This window comes from Leptodactylus fuscus, chromosome 1 (assembly GCF_031893055.1).
Source record: "Leptodactylus fuscus isolate aLepFus1 chromosome 1, aLepFus1.hap2, whole genome shotgun sequence".
Lineage (NCBI taxonomy): Eukaryota > Metazoa > Chordata > Amphibia > Anura > Leptodactylidae > Leptodactylus > Leptodactylus fuscus.
Genome location: NC_134265.1, coordinates 13,321,289 through 13,342,513, shown reverse-complemented (window position 1 = coordinate 13,342,513; position 21,225 = coordinate 13,321,289). Strand labels below are relative to the sequence as shown.

At 43.8% G+C, this 21,225-nt stretch overlaps 1 protein-coding gene and 1 pseudogene across 1 annotated transcript; one reads left to right on the top strand and one right to left on the bottom strand.

Moving 5' to 3' along the window:
* The window catches only part of LOC142191103 (uncharacterized), a 602,426-nt pseudogene that overhangs the window by 85,910 nt on the left and 495,291 nt on the right, over positions 1-21,225 (bottom strand).
* Positions 10,394-11,700, top strand: LOC142189017 (uncharacterized). The gene has a single exon (XM_075262102.1). It carries the CDS (start codon positions 10,394-10,396, stop codon positions 11,141-11,143), a length of 750 nt encoding a protein of 249 aa, XP_075118203.1. The 3' UTR covers positions 11,144-11,700.

The window sequence follows — 21,225 nt, the reverse complement described above, 5'->3', positions numbered from 1 at the left end:
AAGACAAATCCACAATCCCTTCACCTGTCCCACCCCACAGGACAGAAAAAAACCACAGTGTCGGGGGGGGGGGGGATGTCTCTTTTGGCCTCTTATACAGGGGGATATCACATAATTAATTGTGCAAATTAAAAATTCCGCCTGTCCTACAAGTATAAAGGAGCAGAAATCCCCCATATTGTGCTGCTGATAGAAATGATATTTCTGGGCACCTGGTAACAGATGTCGTTCCAGTCACTTCCTTTGCAGATGAAGATCAGAGTCCTCTGGTGAGATTGAGGCTTCCATGTACAGAGCAGAGCTGAGACACTGACGCCACTTTCTTATCTTTATCTTCTCTGTCCAGTTCTGGCTTCTTCTCTGCGCTGCCGTTCCGTTGATATTTTCAACATATGCAAATGAGTCTCCAGATAGCACAGAGGGCGGTCATCCGCACTGGGAACGTCCCCTGTGCTGTCTGAAGACTCTACAGCGACGCCCTCCATCTTCTTCTGGAGACTGCTTCTTCGCCGTATCTTCATCCGAAAGCGCTGACTGCGCATGTCTGTTGACCATTTTGCTGTGGCTGAATGGACAAACCTGTAAGAGGCCACAGGAAAATGGCCGATGGACATAAGCAGTCAGCGCTTTTGGATGCCGGGGCCCCTGCTGATAAACTGTTTGAAGATACTGCGGTGAGTGCCGTGACCCCTTTACTATTTACTTTGCAAAGGATCCATTTTATAATCACCAAACAATGTTATTGTAGCCTGTAATAATAGTGTACAACTGCTATAAAGCAGATGGCGTGTGATGTGAAAAGTACAGGGGTTCCACATAGTAAATTATGCTCCACAGTGGCCCCCACACAGTATAATATGCTGCACAGTGGCCTCTCACACAGTATAATATGCTCGACAGGGGCCCCCACACAGTATAATATGCTCCACAGGGGCTCCCATATAGTATAATATGCTGCACAGTGGCCTCTCACACAGTATAATATGCTCCACAGTGGCCTCCACACTGTATTATATGCTCCACAGTGACCTCTCACACAGTATTATATGCTCCACAGTGGCCTCCACACAGTATTATATGCTCCACAGTGGCCTCCACACAGTATAATATGCTGCACAGTGGCCTCTCACACAGTATAATATGCTGCACAGTGACCTCTCACACAGTATTATATGCTCCACAGTGACCTCTCACACAGTATTATATGCTCTACAGTGGCCTCTCACACAGTATTATATGCTCCACAGTGGCCTCCACACAGTATAATATGCTGCACAGTGGCCTCTCACACAGTATAATATGCTGCACAGTGACCTCTTACACAGTATTATATGCTCTACAGTGGCCTCTCACACAGTATTATATGCTCCACAGTGGCCTCCACACAGTATTATATGCTCCACAGTGGCCTCCACACAGTATAATATGCTGCACAGTGGCCCCCACACAGTATAATATGCTGCACAGTGGCCTCTCACACAGTATAATATGCTCCACAGTGGCCCCCACACAGTATAATATGCTCCACAGTGGCCCCCACACAGTATAATATGCTCCACAGTGGCCCCCACACAGTATAATATGCTCCACAGTGGCCCCCCACACAGTATAATATGCTGCACAGTGGCCCCCACACAGTATTATATCCCTGTGTTTATGCAGAGCTCCAACACTCCATAGATATACTGATAGAGAATTTAGATTGTGAGGCGTACTTGAGACAACAAAGCGCTGCAGAATATGATGGCACAAAATAAATAAATAAATCAATACAAATCACCAAAAAAAAATACAGTATGTAGTGTTAAAACTCCTCCTAAAGGTCTATTATAACCTAATGGGTGCACATAAAAATAAAGAAATAATAAATAATGTCTCTATGTCTCATCACCGGTTCTAGCCCCGCCCCTGGCGACACCAGACTCTGCGTCACCTAAATTACCGTAAGGACAGTTTTATGTTTCGAGGACAAAAGAAAAGAAGAAACCGCGCTTCCTTTGGTCTGGGAAGTGGCACTGGTATTGGTCTGGTTGATACAAAATCCGGTCGGCGCACACACCCATGATAACGACCACTGGAGCCGGGTTGGCAAAGAGACGACTTTTATTTATAACAGATTGGCACCAATACCCCGAAACGCGTCATCTGTTGTAACTGATATAAAAGTGCCATAAATAAGAAGCCCCCGGTGTCACTGAATGAAAGACACAAAATTATTCCCATATTTAGCTGTAAAAAAATGTTCTATCCTTCACAGCCAGAAATAACCCAAAATGTGTCCAGTCATGAAGGGGTTAACCATGGCTCCTCCCCCTGAGCATATGAAGCTGTAACAGCAGGACCTGATCATGTGACTCCGCCCACATGTGACCTCACCACAGGTCCTGTCACCACAGTCACTGTACAGGAGGAGGTAGGTGGTCGCTCACAGACCTGGAGCTTTTATTAACCCCTTTCAGACCAGACAATTCTAGGACGTCATCCCAGTTACATTAGAATTAGAGAAACTCTCCGGACAATGTCAGTATTTTCTTGGATATTTCGTGTATTCCGGCCATTCTCGTTGTCTCAGGACTCGGCTGCTTTAACCCCTTCCTGCTCGGTGCCGTACTATTACGTTGCGCTGGCCGTGTAGTTAATGCTCGGCGCTGTAATAGTACATGGCTGTCTCCCAACTTTTCTACAACAGAAAGAGGGACAAAGTGTGCGGCGTGCATAACGTGCCGAGACAAACTTAGCTCCGGCCACTTTTACGCTGACTCCGCCCTTTCTCATTCATTCTCCATCTGCCCCCACACAGTAGAAGTTTTTGACTCCCCTCCTTCTAAACCCCATAACTTTTTTTATTTCTCCGCTCCAAGAGCCATATGAGGTCTTAATTTTTGCGGGACAAATTTTTCTTCATGATGCCGCCATTAATTACTCTGTACAATGTACTGGGAAGCAGGAAAAAAATTCAGAATGGGGTGAATTTGAAGAAAAAATGCATTTCTGCGACTTTCTTACAGGCTTCGGTTTTACGGCGTTCACTGTGCAGCCAAAATGACATGTACCCTATATTCTGTGTTTCGGTACGGTTCCAGTGATACCAAATTTATATGGTTTTATTTACATTTTGACCCCTAAAAAAATTTCCAAAACTGTGTTAAAAATATTTTTTTCTAAAACTCGCCATATTCCGACGGCCGTAACTTTTTATACGTCTGTGTACGGGGATGCATAGGGCGCCTTTTTTGCGGGGTCGGGTGTACTTTTTAGTTCTACCATTTTCGGGAAATGTTATTGCTTTGATCACTTTTTATTCAAATTTTTATCAGAATCAAAACAGTGAAAAAACGGCGGTTTGGCACTTTTGACTATTTTTCCTGCTACGGCGTTTACCATACAGGAAAAATATATTTATAGATTTGTAGAGCGGGCGATTTCGGACACGGGGATACCTAACATGTATGTGTTTCACAGTATTTAACTACTTTTATATGTGTTCTAGGGAAAGGGGGGTGATTTGAATTTTTAATACTTTTTAAAAAATATTTATTTATTTTTTTTACTTTTTTAAAATTTTTTCTGCATTTATTAGACTCCCTAGGGGTCTTGAACCCCAGGGGGTCTGATCACTAACGTAATGCATTACAATGCTAATGCATTGCAATGCATTGTAAAAAATTATCATTTTTTTTGCAGGCTGCATAGACCAGCATTTACAAGGCTCCCGGCTGTCATGGAAACGTGACGTCGGCCCTGGAGCTTGCTCCAGGCGCCGGCGATCACCAGCAAAATGGCGGCGCTAGAGGAGTTAATGCCTCCGATCGGTCTGGGGACACCCAGTGGCTATGGTGGCCTCCCGGGCTTGTATTTTTCGGCAAAGTGTGGATGGGATTCTAGTATACTCAAACATATACCATACACTATATACCTACACACCCATATATATATTATATATATATATATATATATACCACATATACTCACACATACACAGTATTATATCATACTGTACTGTATATACTCACACATACCAGTATACAAACATACAGTACTCACCAGTGGCGTAACTAGGAATGGCGGGGCCCCGTGGCGAACTTTTGACATGGGCCCCCCCAACCGACACAGAAGACCTCAACCGACCCCCTCCTCCGTACTCTATTATGTCCCTTAGTAAGCCCTGCACACAGTATTATGTCCCTTAGTAAGCCCTGCACACAGTATTATACCCCATAGTGGCCCCTGCACACAGTATTATACCCCATAGTGGCCCCTGCACACAGTATTATACCCCATAGTGGCCCCTGCACACAGCATTATACCCCATAGTGGCCCCTGCACACAGCATTATCCCCCATAGTGGCCCCTGCACACAGTATTATAGCCCATAGTGGACACCCATAAACAATTATTATACTCTGGGGTCTTTTCAGACCCCAGAGTATAATAATCGGAGGCCCAGGTGAATAAAAACATAAAAAATTACTGTTTCTTACCTGTCCCCCGGCTCCTACGCTGTCTTCTCCGCTATCGTCCTTCTTCTATGATGTCGGACGTCACATGACCCGGAAAGCAGGCCTGGTTCATGTGACGTCAGAGATGTCAGACAACTAGGAAGAAGGCCTGGCAGGATCGTGGAGAGGTAAGTAACAGTGTTTTTTATGTTACCTTACCTCTCCCGGTCCGCCGATCATTATACTCGGGGGTCTGCAAAGATAGTATTTGTGGGGCCCGCGGTGTCACACACAACGGTCTGAGGGATGAGTCACTGTTAGGAGGGGGAGGAGAGAAGTCATAGCTGTACAGACAGGTCCTCATAAGATGGCAGCGATAGCTGATGCTGCTAAGTGCCCCGAAGGGTTACAAGCAGACATTACCCAGTGCTGCAGCTGCACATGGTGTCCTCCCGATATATAAATTCCCTATATTAATAGAGAAAATATGCCACTGGAAAGGGGCCCTTGTGTGTGTTGGGGCCCTGAGTAATTGCCCAGTTTGCCCCCCTAATGCTGTCTCTGCCTGCATTAGGTTTGTCTCCCCGGTGTAGGGCGCTTGTTCTCCATTACAGGTTAGTGGAGGAGAAGAGTCTGAAGAGGAATGTGCCATGTATCTTCACATACTAGAGCCTGAACCGGAAGCCCCCCTTATACTCCCTACTAATTCTCTTTATTACATGGGATTCCGTGTAGTGATTACATTGTCTCCTCTTCTCTCCATTCAGGTTCCTACAATATAGAATCCTCTCAGTATCTTCTATATAAGAGAATATTCCTGATTGATCCATCAAGGATGGAAAGAGACAGGAACAAGATGGCGGAAAGTCTATTAAATCTCACCCTAGAGATCATCTACCAGCTTACTGGAGAGGTGAGAGATTCTGATGATGTCATCATTACATCATTCTTATCTATAGTAATAACAGATGATAGGACTGGAGAGGTGATGGACTCTGGACATGTATGTAGTGAGATTTATTAATGTCTCCCCATATCCAGGATTACACAGTAGTGAAGAAGACCTCTAGTGGGCACTGTAGGGCTCCTGTGTATGAAGGATATGGAGGAACCCTGAGACCAATCCTGGGGCCTCCACTTTACCCCCTGATACAGGAGGAGATCAATGGACAGAAGATCCTAGAACTCACCAACAAGATGCTGGAGCTGCTGACTGGAGAGGTGACACTGCTGGGAATGCTGGGACATTATACAGTAACTGGAGGGGTCGGGGTGATGACTGTACATTGTGTTGTCAGGTTCCTATAAGGTGTCAGGATGTCGCTGTCTATTTCTCCATGGAGGAGTGGGAGTATTTAGAAGGACACAAGGATCTGTACAAGGAGGTGATGATGGAGGACCACCAGCTCCTCACATCAGCAGGTAATAGACATGGCTATATACACATGGACTTCCATTATTTGTATGTACAGAATGAATTCAGTCCCTGTCTGTGTTTCCTACAGGTAGATCCAGTAAGAGGACAACACCGGAGAGATGTCCCAGTCCTCTTCTTCCACAGGATGATCAGGTAGATGGAGATATTCCCTATGATGTGTAGACGGGCTGTGAAGTCCTTGTGGTCAGTCTTGGGTTCTCCAGCAGTATTAGATGTTTATACTTGTGTAATGAGAGGTGGAGATGGAGGATAAAGCTGACCATAGACATTACATGTCTGGATCTTCTCACAATCTTCTGGCTATGGAGACTGCTGGTTGGAATAAGGAACCATCAGGTTGGATTTCTACCAATCTGATCCTTTATTTCCCCTGAGACAAACAACCCCGTATGTATCTGGTAGAATCTGATCTCCACTGACAACCTGAAGCAGGTCTAGCCATGCCGAGTATACATGTGTATGAGGTTCTTGTGGTTGTCGTTGAGCCGTCACCTAATACAGTCCTATGAAAAAGTTTGGGCACCCCTATTAATCTTAATCATTTTTTGTTCTAAATATTTTGGTGTTTGCAACAGCCATTTCAGTTTGATATATCTAATAACTGATGGACACAGTAATATTTCAGGATTGAAATGAGGTTTATTGTACTAACAGAAAATGTGCAATATGCATTAAACCAAAATTTGACCGGTGCAAAAGTATGGGCACCCTTATCATTTTATTGATTTGAATTCCCCTAACTACTTTTTACTGACTTACTGAAGCACAAAATTGGTTTTGTAACCTCAGTGAGCTTTGAACTTCATAGCCAGATGTATCCAATCATAAGAAAAGGTATTTAAGGTGGCCAATTGCAAGTTGATCTCCTATTTGAATCTCCTCTGAAGAGTGGCATCATGGGCTACTCAAAACAACTCTCAAATGATCTGAAAACAAAGATTGTTCAACATAGTTGTTCAGGGGAAGGATACAAAAAGTTGTCTCAGAGATTTAACCTGTTTCCACTGTGAGGAACATAGTAAGGAAATGGAAGACCACAGGGACAGTTCTTGTTAAGCCCAGAAGTGTCAGGCCAAGAAAAATATCAGAAAGGCAGAGAAGAAGAATGGTGAGAACAGTCAAGGACAATCCACAGACCACCTCCAAAGAGCTGTAGCATCATCTTGCTGCAGATGGTGTCACTGTGCATCAGTCAGCAATACAGCGCACTTTGCACAAGGAGAAGAGTATGGGAGAGTGATGAGAAAGAAGCCGTTTCTGCACGTACGCCACAAATAGAGTTGCCTGAGGTATGAAAAAGCACATTTGGACAAGGCAGCTTCATTTTGGAAACAAAAATTGAGTTGTTTGGTTATAAAAAAAAAAGGCGTTATGCATGGCGTCCAAAAAGAAACAGCATTCCAAGAAAAACACATGCTACCCACTGAAAAATTTGGTGGAGGTTCCATCATGCTTTGGGGCTGTGTGGCCAATGCCGGCACCGGGAATCTTGTTAAAGTTGAGAGTCGCATGGATTCCACTCAGTATCAGCAGATTCTTGAGAATAATGTTCAAGAATCAGTGACGAAGTTGAAGTTACGCCGGGGATGGATATTTCAGCAAGACAATGATCCAAAACACCGCTCCAAATCCTCAGGCATTCATGCAGAGGAACAATTACAATGTTCTGGAATGGCCATCCCAGTCCCCAGACCTGAATATCATTGAACATCTGTGGGATGATTTGAAGCGGGCTGTCCATGCTCGGCGACCATCTAACTTAACTGAACTTGAATTGTTTGTCCAAAATACCTTTATCCAGGATCCAGGAACTGATTAAAAGCTACAGGAAGCGACTAGAGGCTGTTATCTTTGCAAAAGGAGGATGTACTAAATATTAATGTCACTTTTCTGTTGAGGTGCCCATACTTTTGCACCGGTCAAATTTTGGTTTAATGCATATTGCACATTTTCTGTTAGTACAATAAACCTAATTTCAATCCTGAAATATTACTGTGTCCATCAGTTATTAGATATATCAAACTGAAATGGCTGCTGCAAATACCAAAATATTTAGAACTAAAAATGATTAAGATTAATAGGGGTTCCCAAACTTTTTCATAGGACTGTATCTATGTCCAGGTTCTCAGATAATTCCTGCTGTATATTCAATAACTTCACCTCCTGTTTTCTTTATATTTGTTTCACAGATTTCGAATCAAGATATAGCTCTGGACAATATTAATGTTATAGACGTAAAGATAAAAGAAGAAGATCCCTATGTGAGTGGTGATGAGGAGTGTGAGGAGGACATTGCTACAGAGAACCGCCCAGGTGAGGAGTCACCACAGAACAGTCTCAGATTCTCCTCATTCTCCGACTACTATAGTTCTGTGTAGATTTCTGTGTCCTGTTAGATTTTTCGGCTGTATATTCCCCCATTCAGCTATATACAAGTCATATATGATAAATAATGTGACCCCATAATGAAATATGTCAATGTGAATGAGGACAATTTCTTTATCACCTGCTTTCTCCCTGGATATAATCTGGCAGTAGACTTGTCTTTCAGCGGCTTACTCCTCTCTCCCCACTGAAATCACATACATGTACGATTGTACCGATGTTATATGTTTCGGGCACAGTCGAGAGGAATAGCTTGTACCCCCTACAGCTATTGCAGGTGGTTTGCCCCTTATCAGATATCTCGGAGCGGTTTTCTCCCATCTCCCCCGTTTGTACATAAATGCTCGTCCTATTGTGTATGGGACCAAGATGGCTTCAGCCCAGCAAGCATTTAGGTGACGGTGATCTCATGCATGGCCGACCTAATGGTATAAGCACATATAGAGGCGGATCCTGTGAGATAGGCGGAGTCTGCATAAGATAAAGCATCTCCACCAATCATACATACATGATACTATGGGTCACATGTCCACAGTATTTCTGCACTTGCTACTATTTGTATATAATATATAGGCAGTGGAGGCAGCTGAATGTAAAACTAAAGATAAGCCGCACCACAAATCTGAAATCACACTGGTTAACCCCTTAATAACATTCGCCATAGGCAGCTGATAATAGAAGTGAATGGATTTCTCAGTATATTGCAGTACATTAGTATTGCAGTATATTGCATCGGTGATCAGAGCCGAGGGGTCGGGTAGGGGCTTTAAAAATAAAAAAAATTGGAAGGAGGAGAAGATTCTTAAGAAGCCCTTGTAAAGCTGAGTATTCTTCTTGGAATTGTTCTGACGCTTATATAAGGTATAATGAAGTATATGAGTTTTTCCTTGTGAACAGCAGATAAGATTAGCGTGTAATGTTCAGTTTGGGGTCACAGGTCGTCCCAGAGGTTTTCTTTACTCCCTTATAAGTAACTAAAACCTTGGTCATCTGATTTCTTCAGTTGATTCCCTTTCTGGGGCTCTAAATTTTATAATTATTTGCCCAATTTTACCAATCCAATGTTTGGTTTATTGATTCGGAGCTGGATCATTATTTGGACAGGATAACATTTCCTTCTCTCTCTGTGGTTCAGGCTCAGATACTGATTTAGATCTTGGGGAACTTAAGGAGGCTCAATCATCTGCCTCTACACATAAGGCTCCAGGGTTACATGGATTCCCATTTGAGATTCTAAAATTGCATTCTTTCTTTTTTTTTGCTTCAGAATTAGATGAAATTCCCAATCACATTTCTGGGATTATTTGGTTGATCCAGCTAAATAGGCCCCAAAATAGGACCATCCTACAAGCCCATAGACAATGGAACCAAGTCTGCATCTAAAGAAAGTGTCTGATGGGAGGGTTTCCATTTTTAGGCCTCTCAATGGGGATATGTATGATTTGTGTAATATTCTGAGCGTCATCTCAGTCTATCTACCAAGAAATGTTTTTATTTTTCAAAGTTTGATTTTTAAAAAGTTCTAACAAGCAAAACAAAAACTATATAAATTTGTCATCACGTAAATCATTACGACTCACAGAATTTAGGTAGCTTGGCATTTGGAAGATTGTAAAGAAAGGAAAGTGTAAAGGTCTCGTCCTCCTATATATTTGGTATCCACTCCTAGAATCAGCTAAAGATAGAAACCATCATCCGACCTTACACTTACCCCAAAGCCAAGGCTTCCTCATACATGACCATACTGTTCCTCCTCCTGTAGTAAAGTACGTCTAGGTGTCAGGGAGTGTGTGAGACGGACACCACCTAATAGCACTGACTCACAGGATCCTTTATGATCCTACACTGAGCATTTCACTAGATAAGAGTTGTGACCGGCACACCGCAACATGGACCGATGAAGATGCTGGCCTAACCACATAAGTGGGAAACTGGAGGAGAACAGCCTGGTGGCCGGATATCATGGTCTCCTGGCCCGTGCTCTGAGGTCTACTGCTAGAATGTCATCTGCTTTGCCACCAGTCTTGGTTAATTATTGGATATTGCTGGATGCCTTAAAATATGAGCGGAAATTTATATATAGAAATGCTATAAAATACTAATATAACGTTTAATGTTCTATTATCTAAAGATGGTAAAATCCGTTTTGTTCTTGTCAGATGACTGTACCAGGAGCTCAGAGGGACATCTGATATCTACAGATTATAAAGCAGAGGATCATGGTATCACACAAGATCCATATGAAGAACATGTCATTACCCCAGATATATCCTCAGCCCTTCAGAGTAAAGATCTTTCTCCTAATTCATTACAGTCTGTTAAGCAAATTGAAAACTTCAGAAGGGGTGTTATACATCAGAGAACTCACACAAAAAGGAAGCCAAGTTCATGCTCAGAATGTGGAAAATGTTTTAGCTGTAAATCACATCTTGTTATACATCAAAGAACTCACACAGGAGAGAAGCCATTTTCATGCCCAGAATGTGCAAAATGTTTTACTCAGAAATCAAGTCTTGTTGACCATCAAAAAACTCACACAGGAGAGAAGCCTTATTTATGCCCAGAATGTGGGAAATTTTTTGCTCAGAAATCAGACCTTGTTAAGCATCAAAAAATTCACACAGGGGAGAAGCCATATTCATGCTCAGAGTGTGGGAAATGTTTTACTCAGAACGCAAGTCTTGTTCAACATAAAAGAACTCACACAGGAGAGAAGCCTTATGTATGTTCCGAATGTGGGAAATGTTTTACCGCTAAATCATATCTTGTTAAACATCGAAGAACTCACACAGGGGAGAAGCCATATTCATGTTCAGATTGTGGAAAATGTTTTACTCGGAAATCAACTCTTCTTGAACATCAAAACAGTCACACAAGATAGAAGCCATATTCCTGCCCAGAATGTAGGAAATACTTTGCCTTTATATCAGATCTTAATAGACATCAGAGAATTCACACAAGAGAGACGCCATTTACATGTCCAGAATGTGGGAAATTTAATTATAGATGTGTTTAAATTATTTTAATCAAAACTCGTCTACTAACTGCACATCAAAGAACTTGCGCAGTAAAAACTTTTTAATGTCTGGACTGTACAAGTTTGTACCTACACTCACATCTTACATAGGTTGTCCAAGAATTTTTTTTAAGTCCAGCACCAAAATCTGAGATAATTTACAATTTGAAAATTGTGTAAGATATTGATTAAACTACCTGAGTATAGCGCCCCCTGCTGTTTGTTCTTTTTTTCCTCGTTCAATACAGTAACAGTACCAAGGTGCACGACCATCTTCTCCTCGAACTAGCAGAGAAGAAAGTGCACTGCGTTGTCTGTATATGGGATCCCTAGAAACGTTAATGCAGTGATTGAAATTCCGGATCTTTTCTTTGCGTTGGATCATTTGACTCCCTGTTTAACCCCTTAAGGACACAGCCCAAAAGTACGTTAAGGACCGGGCTTATTTTTTCAAAACTGACGTGTCACTTTAAATGGCAATAACTTTGAGACGCTTTAACTTACACAAGTGATTTTGAGATTTTCTTGTAACACATTATACTTCATGTTAGTGGTAAACACTAATCAATATTTTTGTATTTACTTATAAAAAAAAAAATAGAATAATTGATGTAAATTTGGTAAAAATTGCAATTTTCAAAATGTGAAATTCTCTGCTTTTCAGGCAGATAACCATACCACCCAAATACATGAATAAATATCATCTCCAATTTCTCTGCTTTATATCGGCATCTTTTGATTGTCTTTTCATTGATTTTGGACGTTACAAGGCTTATAAGTATAACAGCGATTTTCCAGATTTACAAGAAAATTCTCCAAACTCATTTTTTAGGGACCACTTCAGTTCTGAAAGGAATTATAAAGGTCTATATAATAGAAACACCCCCAAATCACTCCATTTTCAAAACTGCACCCCTCAAATTATTCAAAACAGCTTTTGGGATGTTTGTTAACCCTTTAAGCTTTTCATAAGAATAAAAATAATATGGATGTGAAATTTAGACATTTCATTTTTTTCACTAATACATTGATTTACACCTAAAATTATCACATGCAGATGCATAGACTAGCTTCCTCTCGTCCTGACGGGTTCAACCAGGTAACAGGGGGTGTTAGCAGCCTGGGGGTCAGTGGGCAGACCCCAGGCTGCAAATTATAGCTGACAGCACCCCCCCCCCCCCGATCTTGCCGCGGGGGTTGCTGGCAGCAACATAAAGAAACCCTTTGGATGCATTTCACCGGCATCCAAGGGGTTAACCCTCCCCCCATCGGAGCTCGCTCCAATGGGGATTAAGGAGCAGCGTGTGAGCTGTAAATTACAGCTAACACGGGCTCCTGATGCCGCCGGCAGCATTCTTTATAGCTGGCCAAACCCCTTGGGTGCCATGATCGCTATTGATCATGGCACCTTAAGGGTTAAACTGTGGGGGAGGTGGGGGTCAGTGCAATCGCAGTCCCTGCTGCTACAGGGGGGAGCCTGGCTGTCAGATACAGCCAGGCTCCCATGGTGATCGCACAGGCTCTGCTTCTGAGCCCGTGCGATCTCCATCTCGTACATGCACGTGGGAATGCGGGAACTAACCACATTCCCTGACATGCATGTACGTGATTTAGCGTTAAGGGGTTAATGTACTTTTCTATGTTATGCTACTTAGTTTTTAGTAGTTTTCTCCTCTTCAGTTGTTCATTTCTTTTTTTTACTCCTGAGGCTTCCTTGTTTCTCTCCGCTGCGCTCTGTGTCAATGGCCATTTTAAGCTGAATGTGCCTGCCCTCATTAATTCGCAGACACTAAGCAGCTTCAGGCCCGGCAGAGCATTTAAGCGGACCTTCAGCTCCAAAGCCAGGGGTAGTGATGATCTGGAACCTTTTGGCGTGTCCTGTTTCCCAAAGAACCCTTTTTTCTGTTACACTTTTGCGGCCTACTTCTGCTAGCCTACAGGGCTAGTTTAAAGCCGTTCTCTTTTCAGACCCCAGAGTATAATAATGGGAGATCCAGGGGAGGATACAAACATAAAACATTGTGTTACTTATCTCTCCCTGGCTCTGGCACACTCCTCGCAGAGCTCTTCAGTATTGGACCAGATGTCACCTGCCTCAGGCCGGCGTTGCAACTCATACTGACGCTGATCTGGTCCACGTGACATCACCAAACAGGCCCAAAGCCTTCCCGTGTGCAGGAGAGGTACAAAACATTTTTTTTTTAATGTTCACTCACCTCCCCTGGCCCAACAATCATTATATTCTGGAGTCTGCAAAGAACCTGGAGTATAATGATAGAAGTATTATCACGCCATTGACTTGACTAACTGCTAATCTGTGGTTTGTTCTGCGACCCTGCCTTTACACCATCTACATTCTTGGCCTTGGTCAACTTATAGAGTCCCACAGATTTCAATATCACTATTACACCGATGACACTAAAACATTTCTCTGTGGTCCATTCGTTTCTGCTCTGCTATCCAGAGTTGAAGTGTCAGCCATTGGTTCCTTCTTCTCCTCCTGTTTCGTATAATTCAATATGGAGAACATTTCACTACCTTCCTCCCACCTCACACAGCCCCCTAAACTGACCCATCTATTGAAGTTGATGGTTCCACACTTACCCCATTTCCACAAATCCATTACCCTGGGCTAACCTTGTACTAACCTCATCCTTCAAGCCTCACACTCAGCTCCTCAACACCTCCTGTCACCTATAACTCTAGAACATTCATTGAATCTTCTCCTTCCTAGTTTAACACTCTTCTCTGTGGTCTCCCACCAAAGGCTCTCACCTAATTAATCTGTCCCATTTAAAAACCCCTTCACCGGCCATCCATTGCCCAGCGAATCGAGTTTAAAATGTTACTGCTTACTCAAGAGCTTTTGAATGAGCTGTCTCTTCCCTCTCTGTCACCTGAATCTGCACAATCCCTAACTGCCCCATTACCTTGGAAAAAGTACAAAAGACACTCCGCAGCTTTCACCTTCTTGTTCCTGTAAATTCCTATTGCGGTCTAGAGACTGAGATGGCGGCTCCAGAACTTTCATTTTCTTCTGCTGTAGCCAATGACAGGTCGACTTGGCCTTGTGTTTTGGATTGTTGTCATGCAACACTCAGGAAGGCCAGGGCTGTTATCACGGGTAATATATTTCAGGGGGTCCCTGGGTCCCAAATGTGCACAAAATTTCCTTTTTGATGTCCCCGATTACCCGCCCCCACTCTGATATCTGACAATGACAACAGACAACCAGGCTTCGGGGGTAATCGTTGCTCTTTTTACTAGCAGGACGAGTTGATACAAATATACAGATGACGGAGTGATTCTTCACATACAATACAGCGATCTTTATAGACAGTGTCCACTTAATCAGGTGATGGAGCTTGGAGCAAGAATACCTTGGGCTTGGTTAACTCGTAGTTGCTTGGGAAGTTAAACTTGTATATACTTGTAAGGATGGCCTGTATCCAGGGGGTTAGACCTCAACAACTGGGTACACATATATAGAAGAGTAGATACAAGTTATCGACGGCGGGGGACCCTCAATTTCCGTCGAACTAGCTATGGGCTCCTTAAATATAGATTTGTCCCAAAGACTTACTTGAATAGAGAGATATGTGTGGAGTTCCCAGATGTATGGATAACAGGACGGCCTACTCGTAGAGACGTGTAGTTTCAGAGGAAAACACTCCCTGAGGAACATCTTGGAGGCAGAGGAAAAGACATCTCTGCTTGGAGATTCAGGAGAAAGTATTCTCTGAGAAGAAGCTTGGGTACAGAGGAAAAGATGTCTCTGTTACAATTTCCCGGAGACTTAGCTGCCATTTTTACAGCTTCCCATGTGCTCAGCTCCACACCAAAGACAAAAGACCAAAAAGTTCCCAACCCCCTCTCTAGAGGGGGCGGTTACTCAGCTCCGCCTCCAGGCCAGCCAAGCTCCCTTGAGTGGTCCTGGAGGTCACCTAATTATAATGGACACTCCCTTTACAGTGCCTGCTCAAATTACATTGCAATGGTAAATATAGGCAGAGTAGTACACAAAAAATCCACAAGATGGCGCATATAGACCTCCTGTGTGCTGGCTCTGGAAAAATAGAAATGAAGGAAGGAAAGAAGGAAGGAAGGAAGGAAGGAAGGGGGAGTAAATCTTTACCTTATATGCAAATGTCCATACCATCTCGGTCTGCACGGACTATAAAAGGGAATTGGACTAGCAGTACCGGGACAATACAGTCATATTGGAACGTCCAAGTCCTCCCCATGCGCAGCTTCCTGACGAGTCTCCAGTATTTGCTGATAACGCGCTGTATTCATCTTACCTTCTATTTTGACCAAGCTCCCACATCACAACAGTGATCTCCCTCTATGCTTTACAGTAGGAATGGGGTTCCTTTCATCATAGGCCTTGTTGACACCTCTTCAAATGGAACGTTTATGGTTGTGGCCCAAAAGTTGGATTTTTGTCTCCTCCCTCCGAATCACCTTGTTCTAGAAGTTTTGAGGCTCGTCTCTGTGCTGTTTGGCGTATTGAGGGTGAGATTCTTTGTGGCATTTGCGAAGTAATGGCTTTCTTCTGGCAACTCCACCAGACAGTCCATTTTTCTTGGAGTGCCTCCTTATTGTGCGTCTTCAAACAGCCGCACTGATAGTTTTCAGAGAGTCCTGGATTTCAGCTGATATTATGTCTGGGGTTTTTCTTTGTTATTTTTAGGAGGAGTGTGTCCTCCCTGAAAGGACTTCCCCCTTACGTATACCATACCCTGGGGCCCTGCGTGGCCCCCTGTTTCCTTTTGGGGTTCTCCTATCCTCATTGTTTGCTTGATTTATTTGTTTGTTTCTTATTTCTTGTTAAAAAAAACTTTCAATAAAATTTGATTACACCTAAAAAGAAAAACACAGAAGTTTGACAATAAATGGCTTCACCCAATCACTAACGACGAGTGGAGAAAATGTTTTTGCGTTATCATTCATATTCTCTGAAAAAAAAGGCAAAAACAACAACAAATCTGCCGGGGTATGTAAACTGTTTAGCACAACTGTTGTGAGAAGGTGACAGGCAAAGTGCTGGTCACGGTATATCTCACCCAGATTCCTGACATATGTGTGGTCCAGGGCGGATCTTGAATAAGCTGCAGCCCAGGTGTGGGTCCTGAAGCTCCTGAGTGGGTCAGAAAATGGTTGCAGATCCTGGGAGGAGAGGAAGTGGCTGGGTCTGTCTTGAAACACTGAGTCTGGTGAGACGTCACTGTGCTATTTTTTTTCGCTCGTGTGGTTAGTAGTAAGCCACACGTACAGTTAGTAATAACTGTTTAGTTAGTGCTCAGACGAGCAGGTTTTTTTTTTCCATTATGCCTGAAGTTAAGGCTGTATTTTATTTTGCTTATCCTGTGCCTGATGTAAAGGTTTATTTATTTTGCTGTTTTTTTTTTTTTTTTAAATAAACCGGTTTTTGCTGCATAAATATTGTCCCTGTCTTGACTATTTGGGTCCGCACCACTGCTTCTACCGAGCTACCTTCCCCACACTGTAGATTCGTGACTGCACTCCTTTTTGGTGTTCGATTGCATGGTATCATTTGTGTATTGTGCTTGTATTATTTGAAAATAAAAATATTTGTATAAAAAAAAAGTTACTGCTGACATTTTACACTGTCTACCAATAAGTATTTGGACACCCATGCAAATGAAGATATCTGCAGTTGTGATGTACGTCGCGCCTTGATCCCAGTGCATGACAAACTCAATGCCGTCGCCTATTGCACTATTTTAGATAACAGTGTGCTTCCTACATGATGGCGGTTCTATGGGTCAGACCAATGTTACTTCCAGGATGACAACGCCAGCAGTCATGTAGCGAGGCCTACCATGGCTTGGTACAGTGACAATCAGGTTAACCGACTGGACTGACCTGTCCTGAGCCCAGACTTGAACCCTTTCAAGTTGGATCACCAAACTAAGGGGTGCAGCCGTCCAAAAATCAGTGAAAAAATGTACCTGTTTTCTCCAAATACCACTAGCCATCATACAAGGACTTGTGGATAGCATGCCCTGGAGGATTGAGGCTATTGCCGCGCATGGAGGCTCTACCAACTATTGCATATTAATCCCATGGTGCTGTACATTATTATAGTAATCCCATGGTGCTGTACATTATTATAGTAATCCCATGGTGCTGGACATTATTATATTAATTCCATGGTGCTTTACATTTGGGGGTTTCATACAATACACAAAATATACAGGTAGATATAATACTAATAGTGACCGACTGGCACAGTGGGGTAGAGGGCCCTGCCCGCGAGGGCTTACAATCTATGGGGGAAGGGGGTAGAGACAGAAGGAGAGGGGGAGACTGTACAGATGGCGGTGCGGTGATAGTTTTATTGGGGTTTGTAGGCCTTCCTGAATAGGTGAGTCTTCAGGGCCTTCTTGAAGCCTGTGATTGTGGGGATCAGTCTTATGTGTCTTGGTAAGGAGTTCCAGAGTATGGGGGATGCACAGGAGAAATCTTGGAGACGGTTGTGTGAGGAGCGGATGAGAGCAGAGTAGGAGCTCTTTGGAGGATCGGAGGTTGCGTGTGGGCAGGTAGCAGGAGATTAGGTCAGAGATATATGGAGGGGACAGGTAGCCAGTGAAGGGATTGGCAGAGGGGAGTGGCCGATGAAGAACAGGGGTGAGGTGTATTAAGTGAGCAGCGCAGTTTAAGGTGGACTGAAGGGGGGAGAGAGTATTCGCTGAGAGGCCATGGAGAAGGGTGTTACAGTAATCTAAGCGGGATATTATGAGGGCATGGACGAGCGTCTTTGTAGTTTTTGGGGTGAAGAAGGAGCGGATTCGATGGATGCTCTTGAGTTGGACGCGGCAGGAGGTGTTGAGAGTTTGGATGTGCAATTTGAAGGATAGGTCGGAGTCCAAAGTAATCCCAAGCAAAAGAGCCGTGGGACGGGGGCAAGTGTGGTTCCAATTACTTTAATAGATGGTCTACTACATACACATCACACACAGACAGCTCCACTACATACACGTCACACACAGACAGCTCCGCTACATACGCGTCACACACAGACGGCTCCGCAACATACACGTCACACACAGACAGCTCTACTATACACACAGACTTTCATATATCTAGTACAGAGATGTAAGGTGTGGTCATGTGACTCCTTGACTTCTCCCATACACATGGCTGATCACATGACTATGACATCATAACAGGTCCTGTAAGTCTATGTGTGTACTGAGCTGAAGAGAGAAGAGCCAGGGTGCAGGGTAAGAGGGGGAGAGGTGTACATAAGACTGTATATCGGAGGACTGATGTATTTTACATGGGACTGTATATCGAAGGGGACTGATGTATTTTACATGGGACTGCATAACGGGGGCTGATGTATTTTACATAGGACTGTATATCGGGGGCTGATGTATTTTACATAGGACTGTATATCCAGGGGACTGATGTATTTTACGTGGGAATGTATATCTGGGGACTGATGTATTTTACATAGGACTGTATATTAGGGGGCTGACATATTTTACATGGGACTGTATATCTATAAGAGATCGCAAAATTAAATTGATTAAGAAACAGACTCCACTGAGCTTGACAGAGACACAAAAATTTATCAGATCTGATGACCCCTAACTTACGTTGGTCCATTAGCTCCACCATCTGCTGCTCATGCCACATGATGTCGCCTCTCTTTAAAAGCAGCAAGGATGGCTAAAAGTTCCTTGTTTCCTGCATCATCAAGCTAGGAATGGCGGGGCCCCGTGGCAAACTTTTGACATGGGCGCCCCCAAAAGGGTTACGTGGGTGTGCAGGCTGTATGTGAACAAGAGGGAAAATGGGGTGCAAGCAAGTGGGTTGTATCGAGGTGCAAGCTGTGTGCGAGCAAGAGGGTTATGTGGAGGGGGGAACCTCCATTCCACTACACTCTTGCTCACCCACAGCCTGCACCACCCATTCCCCCCTTTCTTGCACACAGCCTGCACGCCCATGTAGCCTTCTTACTCACACACAGTCTGCACCACCCATTCCCTCCTCTTGCTCACATAGGGGGAATAGGGGGTTTAGACTGTGAACAAGAAGAGGGAATGGGGGGTGCAGACTGTGAGCAAGAGGGGTAAATGGGTGTGCAGGCTGTATGTGAGAATGGGGGGAATGAGGGTGCAGACTTTCTCACACACAGCCTGCACACTCATGTACCACTCTTGCTCACAGTCTGAACCCCCCATTCCCTCCTCTTGCTCACAGACAGCCTGCAATCCTTTTCCCCCATTGTACATTGTACCTATACAATCTGGATAGCTCCGCCCACACAAGACTCTGCTTATATCTTAGTAGGTTAAAGAACCGTTGATGACATCATAACACAGGTCCTGTAACCTACTAGGATAGATGCCAGCACAAGGTATCGGGGCTTGAAGACAGCGAACAAAAGATAGAAGCTTCTCCTGCCTGCTGTCACTATAAAAGTGCCGGGAGGCAGCAGGGACCCGGACAGCAGGCGGTCCCTGCTTGGGTACAGTAGTGAAGCCAGCAATTGTTACTACTAATTGCTACTGTTAAAAGATGGACTGTGGAAGAGGAAGCAGCTCCTCTCCATCTTCAGGCAGCATCCGATGCTGCAGCAAGTAGGGCCCGTTATCTGCTGGAGTTACTTCAGCAGGTAACAGCCTATTTAAAAAAAAAAAAAAATCTGCAGTGGTAGCAGCTGCCACTGGGCCTCCCGGTGTCCTGGGCTCTGTGGCAGCTGCTACCCCTGCTACCCTGGTAGTTACGCCCCTGCCCTTTCTGTACAGTAAGAAGCATCAACTTCAACGGTAAAGGTAAGTTCAGGGTCTGGATGAATCAGTATAGGGGCTGTGGTAAATTTCATCTTTAGACAAAGGAAGGCATCCTGAGCTTGAGAAGACCCAATAACTGGTATTCCCTTCCTTGTTAATTGAGTAATTGGTGCGATTATAGCTGAAATTTTTTTGATAAACCGTCTGTAGAAATTGGCAAATCCTACAAAACGCTGGACCTCTTTCACACTCCTTGTGGTTGGTCAATTTGTAATGGTTCGGGTCTGGTTCAGAGTCTTAAGTTGCTACTACTTGGGAGCCGACTTACTTGCAATGTTGATAAGGTAGTCAGGAGGAAGCCAGTGGTCAATGCACAAGATGGACGTCAGTATTGGCAGCAGAACAGGAAGAGTCTAGCTAGATTACAGGCTGAGAGCTCAATCATCTCACAAAGCAGGAACTGCCGGGTTTATATAGGAAGTTCAATCAGAGTGTGCAGAACACTGGAACCACAGCCCGGTTTTGAAGTTCCTGTATTTGCTCCGTATGTGGAGCCATCCTGTTTTGTAAATCCCGAGTTACTTGTCGGAATAATTGCACATTATGAGAGGTTTGGTTTTCAAATGCCCAATAAATTGGTTTTCAAATTTTGCATTTCAGCATAGATGTCAGTAAGAAAACAGTTCACATTACTCACACGATCCACCAGGCTCACTCCCACTATAGTTTTGGCTCGAGTATCCTGTTGCAATATTGATATACATGGCTGGAATCCGGTGGCCAGATGGAATAAGCCAGGAGCAGATAGGCACTGAAGAGCAGTAGCCCGAGGTGCGGCTCGTAGTGCAGATCACAAGGGTAATACAGCAAGGAGTAGAAACAGTCTGGGAATGACAGTTCTGAGGAGCAGGAGACTGGAACAAATCACAATACTGGAGCAAAGGCTGAACTGCCTCATGGGTATAAATAGGCCCAAACAGAAAACAAGATGGCTTCACATTGGTACAGATCGGTCATCTTTGTTAAGGCAATTCCTAGGAACAACACAACAGCCTCCAGTGGTGAGGAATAGAAGTACAACAATATTTCAGCGTGAGAGAAACAGCGGCCACTAGTGGTAGATTAGCAAAAACACAGGATTCTGACATATATTGTAATAACCGACCCAAAATAACCAGT

Coding starts and splice junctions, on each gene's coding strand:
- LOC142189017 (XM_075262102.1), top strand. CDS start 10,394: ATGGTAAAATCCGTTTTGTTCTTGTCAGATGACTGTACCAGGAGCTCA.